We start from the raw sequence: 12,253 nt of genomic DNA, 5'->3' as shown, positions 1-12,253 counted from the left end.
TTTATCGACAATAGTATAAGTCATTTACCTTCCCAACATCGGAAATAAAACCACCACGAATAAATTAATACTCATGGAAAATAAAAGATGACAAAGTACCTAAGTAATGAAAACCGGATCGAGCAATTTTAAAATATATCAGTGAACCTAACAAAGTTTATTCTTCCAATTTTTCACAATGGATAGATTTCACACAGTTAAGCCTGATATAATCAGTTAAATGAATGCTTATTTCCAACGCAGTTTCGTACCCATAAATCAATTTACATATCGCCGAGAGTCGAATTCTCACTTTTTCTCCGACGACTCCCAAACTTTGACGGGAAACGTCTGTTTCGCCGGAACCCTAACGCGGGGTTGGCGAGTGTGTGGGGGAGGGGAAGAGGCAATGGGAGAGGTCGGGGAAAAGAGAGAGAGAGAGACGGCGGACGAGGGGGGAGGGAGAAGTCAGAGCGGAGGGAGGGGGGAGAGGGCGAGAAGAGGGGCAGCAGAGAGTAGACGCAATTAGAACGGTGGCGCCAACTTTGGCCGAGGGTTGAGGGCGAACTGTGGGGCGGGGGAGGGGTAGGAGAGGCTCACTCTGGCCTCCTCTCCACCCTTATCTGTCGCCGGCAGCGGGAGGCAAGAAGTGGGGGTCGGGGCTGCTGCTGATGGTCGGTTTTTGAAAGACAGAGCGAAGGGGGGAGGGTGGGTGGGCCCGAGACAGGGACGGTTGGGAGAGGTGCCTGTGCTCCGGTGAGTTTGCCTCGGTAATTACGACCCCGGAGAAAGGAAAGGGAAGAAGAAAAAAAGCCAGTCTGAAAGGAAGAGTAGCAGGCGGCTGTGGAGTGGGGATGAAGATCGGCACAGGAAGGTTAGGCGAGGACCGGGATGGGTAATCTACGGTTGTTCCATTGAACGAAACCACTACTTACGTTGACGGTTCGACTGATCGGCATCGACCTTTTTTGGGTATCCATGGTGAATTTCATCGCAGATGGCAGGATTATAACACTCGATAGGTCCTCGAATGCAGGTGAACAATGTTTTAAGCCGAACACGGAAAATCGAAAAAAATTTAGAGAAATTCGGCAACAATATGGGAATCGAAATACATCGGTAACCGCAGGCAGGCAACCTCGGGCATTACTGACAGCCATAATAAGTCAATGACAACCACGTCAGATCAAATTCTTCTAAGATAACTTTCCCAAAGATATAGCGGGTTTAAGTTCAGAGGGGTGCTGTCACCTGGTAGTGCCTGGACACTGAAGGGTCCCCAGCCGAATTACAGAAAAATGAATGCTCATACACCGTGAACCGCTAACACTACATCTAATTTCTTTCAAAACTCTTAACTTTGCAAAAAATGTGAATAAAATTACTTTTCCAAGGCGTGTTATTTCCAATAAAATTTAATTCTATTTTCGCATACTGAGGTTCTTTTAAAGCATTGAATGAAAAGCTTGGCTTCGGTGATAAAATTATGTCCTTGGGATAAACTATGTCAGAGGGGGTCCACTGCTGCTAGAAGTGTCACGGAACAAATGAATCAAGAGAAAAAGAAAAATGGTTCGTAATAGGGGAACAGGCAAGTTCGCAATAGGGCCTGCTTCTGTCATGGCAGACGGCTAGATTGCGCCGTCACCAGAGGTGCAATGAGAATGCGAGTTAAGCGAAAGGGACCGCACAGGCAGCCCGATGACCTCTTGAACCGCCGCCGCCGGCGTCCAATCAGCCGACCGCTGAACTTCGGCGGCAATAAAGTCAGGGAGGGGGATATCCGCGCCCGCAATTTCGCGCCCCCAAGATAATGGACCACGAAACGATTTCGTCACAATTTGGCCGCGCTGGCGTCACGATAATAACAGGATCCGGTAAAAAGCAGTCAACAGTAAGGCGACAGCAAGTGATGCTGGAGCATAAATTGCTTTAAAAAGACAATAGGTCCTCTTTTCATCAATGTACAAAAATAAAAATCCAGCAAGAAAAATCAGCAATTACAAGTTGTTGGACAAACATCAACATTTTTTGACCAGCATAGCAAAATACCTGTGGCCAGTAACGACTAAGAAATGTCCAAAGCGATGTATTGATTACTGCTAAAAATCATTTCTATAACCCTCTTGCACGACATAAATGAGGGAGTTAATAGCCATTCATTTCCCAGACGAAATTTTCCGACGTTGTAGTTGAATATGTTCAACCATGAGATTGATAGAATCGTTGTCAAAAAAAGTAGTTATGTAAGTCTGCGATTCTGCATTGCAGGAGAATCCTGCAGCACGGAGGCACTTAATGATTTAAAGTTTAGTAATAAAACTCATCCCCTGGTAGTGACAGCTCTCGTAACATTCTCGGGTTTAAGCGTGGTGAGATACATAACATACCGAAATTCCTCTCCTCGTCATCATAAAGAATACTATAATAAATAAATATAAGCATCAACTCCGATGAAACGGGAGAATACGGCTCAAGAGACCACGGTTCACCAGAGCCAACTCATTCGCTCGAGAACCCTGGAAGACCTCATCCAACTCATCCTCTGGCAAAAAAGTCCTCTGCAGTTGGCTTGTATAGAGTAGAATTAATTTAAAATATAAACGTAACAACGATGCAATTACTGAACTGCCGCGCAAAATGCCAAGTTTCCACGGAAAACAAGGAAGGTTTCCCAAAAAAAATGAAATGCTGAACCCTAGCAGAAACATGTTTCGTATGAAATGCCGAGTCTGCAGGTAAATAACGCCAGAGGCGGGATCCCATCACCAGGGAATTGCACTGGCAACGCCGCGGCGGCCCCTAGAGCGCCGGCTCTGCCCTTCGCCCATCCCCGCCCCCGGCTAATTTTCTCACGAGGCAAGAAGAGAGCAAGGCGGTCGGGCGGCGATCGCCTTCTTTATACCAGCGCACGCTAATCCACGAATGATCATTACTAAAGAGGCGAACGGGGAAGGTGGAAGATGAAGAGAGCAGCGTGAGACGAGTGAGATTATGGGGAGGGGAGGGCGGGGTAGGAAATCGGTCGACGGGAAAAGAGGGAAGGAGAGAGTGAGAGGGACCAATTGAGAGGTGGGTAAATAATGGGACGGAGATAAATGGGACAGGGAAGCAAAGAGAAGACAAGGATGAAAGAAAGGGAAGGGTTATACAGATGATTCGATTCGTGCGTCTGAGAACTTATGAAACGATCGGATCCTACCTGTTCGTCAAACAGACAGAGATAGACTATTGTTACACCGAACACTCATTTATTATGTCAGTGGCACACATACAGATCAGTGTCTTGTCCCTCAAGTATCCCTGGCCCATGTTTTCGAAAATAAAGAAACCTTTAACACTTAAATCCTATTTTATTAAAAGTTTATAACAGCGTTTCAACGCATAAAATGCATCTAAAAACATCCTCCGCGAATAAATCTCCCGGGTGTTCTCACAGAATCATATGTTTTCCAAACTTAAGCGAAGATTACGCTTGGGGTACTGTCAAATTCATATTCCCCAGATGTTTGGGGCATTCACAAATTCAGATTCCCAGTGCGTTTACGTTGGAAAAAAGAGTTATGTTTGAAGTTCACTAACCAGCATTAGACCAAGGGCAATATCGCTACTCCATCGCATGATGATAAGACAATTCGCATTTGTCTAGACCGATGCGGAAGCCACTTCAATCACCGTTTGCCAGGGCGATCACGTGAATAGTGACCTACCCAGTGTATTCAATCACAACGCGTCGATCGAGAGCGACTCATTCAAATGGGACGGTCATCACGAACGAGATCTCAAAGACGAACGACCGATGGGCGGCCACTGATGGGGACGAAGAGGGATGCTGGATGGCCAGAAGAGGAAGATGGAGACCGATAAAATGAGCACGAATACGGACGACGTCGATCTTCGCCTGCCGATAGAAATCAAATCCGCGAACGCTTTCGGGGAGGAGACGAAAGCTGAAGGGTAAACAGAGATCGATTAGGACGGTCACGGGTCGAGCCAAAACAGAGCGCTCCCTTTAATGTCTCCCAAACTAAAAGGAGATGCGAGAATTAGATCCAGATGATTGTTGGGGCCGCTGGAGCGAAAGCACGCATTAGGTACTCGAAAATATATGAAGAATCGTCCACCGATCATTGAAGTACATTTCATTGACGTAATGGCACCAAAAAGAGAATACATTTTTTACATAAAAAGAACGGGAGGATCCTAGAATGCTTCTTAAGTTCTCTATGGAAATCTTCCTTTTAATCGACAACATACTTTAATGATAATGACACTTAAATATACTCAACTAATGCTCATCTTTTTTACCTTGATATCTCATCTTCTCTTTATTCTAGAGATCCTGACATAATTTTATCCTACCATTTGATACATATTCTACTTTCCACCGGAAAAATGGGCTTGCCATTATTTTTGGATGATAAATGCGTAGATAGAACATCGATATGGTGGTTATGGCGGTGCTTGAGAGTACGAATACAAAATAGAGATTCCAACTAAAAAGGAAACGTCACTTAAGAGAAAAACTGATGTAATATGAGTTACAACACACGAGCCGCGCTAAAATTAAAACGGTTTCCTTCAGCATGCTTCTTTCGCAATTACTGAGAGGTATGTATATGCGGGAAATGAAATCAAAACGGGTCAATTAGAACAAAATAGATCGACGGTGGCTTCAAGTTGCGGAATATATTTGAATTACAAAATACATTAATCTGCACCATGTTTATACCAATTTCTTGCCGTCGACAGGGGCCACATTTGAAACCAGTATTTAAAAAAAATACGAAATGAATAGATAAAGCAATTTGTTTTGAATCACATTCCCGTAGCGATATCTCCTTAACCAGTTTTAAAGGACTGGTTAAAGTCCATTAAGACTGGTTATGATCTGACGTGACGACAGTCAGTTGCCATAGAGATCGCCATCATCTTTTCCAAAAATATTCGAGTCGCAATAGTTTGTGCCATAAGAATTTTTATAAATACAATGACTTTAAGATTTCTACTTCACATTTTAGCCATCTCATCACAACTGAAATTTGGCAAAGGGTACCAACAACTTACTGTATTTTTATGCTTAGACTGGTGTTAACTTTCGACATATAAAAACATTTTTACGTCCGGGGCACACAACATAGGCTTACGTGTGGCATTTCCACGGTATCATGATTACCCATACTGGCCCAAGCCGACTTGGAATACGATAATATGGACTTAATGTGTTACAAATGGTGTGCTTTTCAACTAAATATGGAACACTAAGCGCGTTATTTACATGACACGAAGTCTACCTACTGATTTTCTCCAGACGAATTTGTGCTTAGTTTTGCCAAATAACAATTTTAGGTGAATTTCGACCACCGTGACCTCCAAAAATACGAGGAAAAAACTATAAGTAAATATAAGGATAATATTTAGCGACCAAATGACTACAAAATACAATGCAATTGGATATTGAAAAGATGGACCCTAAAAGTCAAACATGGGCCAAACCGTGAGTAATGAAGTGAACATAATTCAAAACAATGACACTGATGAGAAAAACCACAATTTAAAAGGAAAAATTTCGCGTACACACGGTGAAAAACCATTTTTACGAAAACTCTGCTTCTTTTCATGTCACTGCAATTAAATCTCATGCTACCGTCATGATGTTTTTCAAAGAAGAGAGAAAAATTTCACCCTAGTCGGCATTAAGATGTCTGCACAGGAGCAATAAACTCCGAACGTTAATCCAACTGTTTCTTCGCGATATTTTTTATCGAGAAATATTTTCCGAGCACCATGAAGATCGGTACGGATCACTGAGATGGCAAACAAGTTCGAGAGACAGCGCGAAACAACTGACACGTCAATATGTCGACGACAAATATTTTCACGAGGACGGCGAGCTCCGGCTGACAAGATAGAGCTAGCGAAATCAATACAGGACTAATGTAAATAATTATCTTTAAAAATATAAATAAAGGACATAAACTACATTAATTGTGAAATTGTACATACTAACCACATCTCTCTTGTTCAAGCGCAACTGAGGGAAAAACTTCATTGCCAATTGCACATTGAATCTAATTAATCAAGAAATGCATAAAAAAATCACGAATATCTGTCGTAATAAGATCAGAATTTTACATCCTGGAAAACTAAAAAAAAGGAAAAGCTTATTCCTATAACAGCATGCAAATTGATGGCGGAATATCATTTAAAAAAACATAAAACGGATTCGTGAACACCGACAATTTTTAAAGAAATATTTTACATAAAATTGTATTTTGTGTAATTATGCATGATTGGAATGGATTATATTAATATCATTCGGAAGGTCAGTCAACTGGATTGCGTAGAGAACCTAACCCGGAGCAATCAAATGACATAAAGGAAAAGTACAGAAACGCCTTCCCACTAAGGTAATGCTACTTGATAACTAGTTACTTAGTTAATGGTGTCCGAAATTCACAAACTAATGCCCCTTTTATCTACGAAACACCTCTAAAAGGTTAAATCTCGCGGGGTCACTCTGAAGATGTAGATGTTCCCCGGCTAACTCTTCTTCTAGAAATACCTTTAACGGAGTGAGGAGGAATGCCGAATGGTAAACACGCCCACACACAATACCGAGTCCAGCGTCCGAACCCCAAACGGTTCGCCTCTGTAAGTTGAGGTCCAAAACCGAAGTCCCCTCCCCTCTGTCTCTTCTTCTCCCGCTACCGGGCGAAAGGAATGCGGAGAACGCGTCTACGGCCGACGGAGGGGGGGGAGGGGAAGGGTGGGAGTGAGAGGTTCGGCAGGAGGGGTAAACGGCCTGCATTGCAGAACGGCGAAGAAAGTGAAGATGAGTGCGAATATTTGCCAACAAGGGAGGGGAGGAGAGGGGGTAGAGCAGCTATTAGCGGACGTGTAGAATACAGGTACACATCGACTTACGAATAAGATGCGTTCCGAATACTTGGTCATAGTATGTCCGATTGGTTGTAAGTCGGAAATGACGTACACATAAATGCGAAAACAAATAGTGCAATACAAAACTGCCGAGTGCAAAAAGTCGCCATCAGACTGCGAGTCAACAAACTATTGGGCGTAGTACATGGGAAAAATTATAAATTACTATTTTGGACAGTGTCAGGAGGAAATACTATTCATGAGTAATATAAAAGCCAAAATATAGCCTAAAACGCTGAGCTAAAAGATGCATATTCGGTCCGAATAAGACGAGTACTTATTACGCACGGACCTTTAAATTACATATTATATGTCACTAATACCAAACATTTGCTAAGAAATTGCGAAAATATCGCAGCTGAGAAGAACTTCGTGATAGAAACAAGTGGTCCCATTGTCGTGGGCATTTCCAAAAAGACATTTTAGGGATATTTCATAGCTTAATTCTCGAAATAATTTTGGCGCAACTCCGGTTGGTCGTGGTCAGGTACCCGCAGAGGATTGGGGGTTAGGCGTCACGATAGGAAATCAAGCAGACAAAACAACCGGGGAGTTCGTCCTTCCCGAAAGTGTCCCGTGCTCACGTACGAGTACTAACAAGAATTAAGTTCATGTTTTGCGATGAATATTGCTCAACTACACAGCCAGCAGAAGGCTTCCAGAATAATTTATAAATGTATATGAAGAATAATGATAGTTTTGTTTGCATGGCAGCATGCTCGTGCCCTTAGCACTCTCCTAGTATCTTGTCTGGCCGCATCTCGCTGTCCTGTTCGCTTGGTCTGTGTCCAGCAAGCGAGCGCGTGTCTGAGGCTACGATGGGTGCTGTAAACCTGTTGTGGAATCACCCCGTACCACACACCCTTGTGGTGGCTTGCACGGTACCTCGTAGATGTAGATTTATTATCAATTTATTTATTATCAATTTCCCCGTTAACAGCACATGACGACCTTTTACAACGAGGGTTTCCAATATTAACAAAGTACAACACAAACATCCATGCCCTGGATAGGGATCACCTACCCAGGCGGGATTCGAACCCACGACCTACGGTTTGGCAGGCGAGGACTTTACCCCACCGCCACCGAGGCCGGCATGAAATTATGATGGAATTATTCCCGCATTAAATTAAAGATTTTTTCGTTTGTACTTTCCCCTGCATGTGTCTGACCCTTGGGTTCAGCTAAATTTTGAGTAAAACACCTATCAAGGAATTTCGACTTTTTTTCTACAAGTACTACCATTCTTTGCCTCGCTCCCTTCCCCTCCGTCCTAACCATTCGCCCCTTCCACCGCCACCTAGGGCTGCGCCAGGTTCTTTTGCGAGAGCAACACGTCAGTAAACTGAGTTGGAGGAGTGGCAGTTTCGGAAAGGACTTGGCAAGCCAGTGCCTTGAACTCATCGGTAACGCGATGTCTCAACTCGGAGGCGATTTCCAACGTTTGGATTGACGTTCTTCGAAACGTTTGACACCCTTGACTTCAGAATTACGTGATTTTCGTGCGGCGCAACATTTTTGAAGTCTTCCTGTAGAGCGGTCCAAGAGATAAAACAGAAATAAAATTGACCTTCCTGCCTTTATGAAACTATCTTACACATTTTAACAAACTTATTTCGCCTATGCGTAACATTTCCTTGAAAATATAGGAGGTTGCACACAAAATTTCAGGAGGAAATGCATTGCGTTTCGTCATGCATTCTAAGGACGTGTCTTGTGGAAATACAATTCGAAAATTAATAGAGAAAGAACCTAAAAAAATTTACATATTAGCCACACACTGACCTGATATGAAAACTAACAGAAATAACTTCGACCCTTGTCCACGTAGTACCTACTACGCTGATAGCCTCCCTTGGTGTGTGAATTGAGTCGACTTCAGTGAAAGGTAAAGAGATTTGGTTGATTGTGAGACCCAACTACTTACTAAAATACTATGCATAGGAAACTTATTCTATCCTGTGTACCACTCCAATGTTTGGGATCTGGACATCAATTACAAAGTATCATTGCATAGTTTACAAAGAGATACACAAAGATACTCGGTACGAAAGTAAATTATACTGGAAAACTGCACTTATTACATAACAAATTGCCAAAAGTTTCGCGACTTGCAAAATATTTCCCATAAACACAGTATTTATGTGAACAATGAATGAGTCAATTCAGAAAACCACGTTAACTAAATAACTACTATTTTGAGGGGTTTATTGTTTGATCAGCATTAACTTACACTAGATTCACCAATATTTCGAAGTGGCTATAACATACTGCCAGGAACATAAGACCTCATTTACGATCAGTCAAAGGGATCATGAAAAATATGATAATGTAATAATTTTGGTTCCATTTTAAGAAACAAATACAACCCTACATCAAATCATTACTTAACGCTGTAGCTGGAACAGGTACGTATTAAGAAGCTTAAGAGAGGTTTACAGCATAAACGTCACGTATCATTAGGCAACGATCGGGTGAATAACCATGAGGACGACGAACCGAGGGTTCACGACCTTTTACATACTAGAAATAGAACATTTTATACGGAGGAAAGTAAACATCAATGATTAACAATGAAACGAGACAAAATGTGTTGGTAAGACCTCCAATTTAGTTATGAAACTATTTGAACACAGACTAATATTCCATATTTTACACGCAGATTTCTTTCTTGGATTCCAGTATTCTTCGATTTGTTAATCTATCCTGAGAGTTCAATAATCTCGGTTAATTAAATTTACACTTCTTTTTCGAATACAGTAAATGGTTTCACAGGTAGATAGCGCAAGATGCACAGATAGTACCTCAAAATCGAAACAATTACTTCTTCAGTACGTGGATATTGTTTTCAAGGAAATTCTAGGCACACATTGTCATTAAAATTGAAGTAATGATGACGTCTCTGATACCAAAGTAGTATTAATAATAATACGCAAAATCCACCAACTTCAGCCCAGTGTTCTCTCCTTAAGGTCATTTATAAAAGTAATGAATACGCGTGAATCATATCACTGATAGATGTGTCAATGAAAATAATGTAACATAAGAATAAACGATAATACTGAATTTTTCAATTAGGGCAATCTCCCTTCAAAATCTATATCTCCGTGGAGACCCTATACACTTCAATATTTCTTGAATCTATCGCTTAGCTGAGTTTATTATTGGTAGCCATTCTCGCGGAAGCAGCGACGTCTAGGAGGAAGGCTGACCAAGCAGGAGTATCTGCAACATTTCAACAATGGTCGACCATTCCTGTATGTGCACCGACTTATGTGGATTCAGGTAACGAAATAATATGGGCATACTCCATAATTACCTAATTCTCCTGTATATATCACCACACAAATAATCTAAACTCATAAAAGAGTAACCGCAGTGGAGTGATTTTTGGGAACTAAATTGAACGATTGCAAACATAATTAACGTAATGAATGCTGGTGAGGAAATAACAGCACACAGAAATTTAATAGAATTTATTCCACAGGGTAAGGTTCAAAAATTTGTTTCCTTGCACACAACTACGGAAAGAATAAACATAACTTATTACCTCCTTCAGGACTATGAAGGTATGAATATATGAAGATTATTGCCATTATAATGAAATTAAGATGGAGTCAAAGCTACATTAACTAGTAAAGAAAGTACCGATACAATTATTTATAAAGTTTGACACAGAAACAAATAAATAAAAACTGTTTTGGACGCACATAACTACACTACATAGGTAACTATCACCAAAAAAATAGATGCGCAATCTGAATCACATTAATTTACGTGGAAAAGTAGCAACAGGATAGCTAGAAACGCGCAATAGAGCAGAAAACCCCGTCAGACTGAAGCAAATAGATCTCGGCGATGATATAGGGAGAGCCTCCTTCACAACTACCCTATTCAATGAAAACATGAACGATTTCAAAAACGAGAAATAACTAGAACACGTGACAGTCAACAAAGTAAGCCCTTCAAACGGGAAAAACCACTTTCCAGCAATTACCAACACTGCACGAACAAAAATGATGGCTGATTTAAAGAGGATTTAAATCTGAAAAAAGGGGAGTGCATTCTATTCTTTGGGCTCTTTGCATCTGATTGGAAAGTTAAATCAAATTTAGTTACGAGCAAGAGGACATCGTTCCACTTTCACACGTGTACCGGCACCGATCGGAACCACGTGCAGCTCGGGAGAGAGAGAGAGGGAGGTTGCCAGCGCGTGAGCAGATAGAGGAGCTCTTGTTGACAGAAGGCGTATGACAGGAGAAGAAAAAAATAGTAAACGACACTCACCTGGCTTGCACAGCCGACTCCAATGGTACGGGTTGCAACATATATACACGGGATCCTTTGATGTCTTGCAGAGGGGCAGTCTCTTCAGTTCCGAAGGCAGGCGGAGGTCCGGCCATCGCCATATCTGGCAACACAGCACTTGAGGCGGGACAGGTGGGGGATTGTTGTGTTGCCTGTGTTGGTGCTGAAGATGGTGGAAAGTGGATGACTGGTGGTGATGGTGGGAGGATAGGTAGGCGCAGCAATTGGGGGACGATGCGGGTGAGGACCCGGCGCTGTCCATCGCCGCTGCGGCCGAAGACGACTCCTCGTCCTCCGCGCAAGACTCTTCCATCGGCTCCTCCTTGCCCGAATCGCCTCCCTCGCAGCCGTCCCTGGGCACCAGGACGCAGCCCGAATAGTCGTCCATCCCCCTGTTCTCGACGGCCGCCAGGAGCCGTTCCAACTGCTGCTCCTTCAGCCGCTTCACCAACACGTTCCTCAGCTGGTGCAGCAGGTGAGCAGAGGCGCCCTCGACCGGGGGAGAGGACGCCGCCCCGGATTCCTCCTCCGCCGTCGCCGCCACGGCCATCGGAGACCCCCCGCCGACGTCTCCCCCGCGACACAACAGGCCGCTCGTGGACGCGTCCGCGGGCGCACCGCCGCACCAACCGCCACCGACACCGCCTCCGCACCATCCTCCTCCACCGCTGCTAGCTCCACCACCACTGGCACCACCTCCTCCACCACCTCCGCCTTCAGACGAACGCTGGGCTTCATGCTCCCCGCGTATTCGGGCCTTCCACAGACGTCTAACTAGCGTGTTCCGTTTGCTGCGGAACATGAACATGAAACAGTTTATGACTGCGCATTTGGAGCCAATTTGGTCTTCGCAGGGTATGGCAAAAAAGAGGTCGCGCCGCCTGAGGAGACGACGCGAAGAGGGAGTAGGAGGAGGAGGGTGGTGGTGGTGTCTTCTACGGGGACCCCCCAGCACCACGGCGGCGCCAAGCGGAATCACCACCTCCTCCGCCACCACCGCCGCCGCGGAGGCAGCAGGACGACG

General features: G+C 43.5%; 1 protein-coding gene across 1 annotated transcript in view; it reads right to left on the bottom strand.

Moving 5' to 3' along the window:
• LOC124164799 (mothers against decapentaplegic homolog 7) overlaps positions 1–12,043 on the bottom strand; it is a 293,882-nt gene extending 281,839 nt beyond the window's left edge. Inside the window, exon 1 of the mRNA XM_046542029.1 lies at positions 11,209–12,043. Within this exon, the coding sequence (XP_046397985.1) occupies positions 11,209–12,037 (829 nt within the window). The 5' untranslated portion in view covers positions 12,038–12,043. The remainder of the gene's footprint in view (positions 1–11,208) is intronic.
• Between the last annotated feature and the right edge of the window lie 210 nt (positions 12,044–12,253).

Source organism: Ischnura elegans, chromosome 1 (genome assembly GCF_921293095.1).
Source record: "Ischnura elegans chromosome 1, ioIscEleg1.1, whole genome shotgun sequence".
NCBI lineage: Eukaryota > Metazoa > Arthropoda > Insecta > Odonata > Coenagrionidae > Ischnura > Ischnura elegans.
Note: the sequence above shows the minus strand (reverse complement) of the source record. Positions and strands in the feature narration are given on the sequence as shown.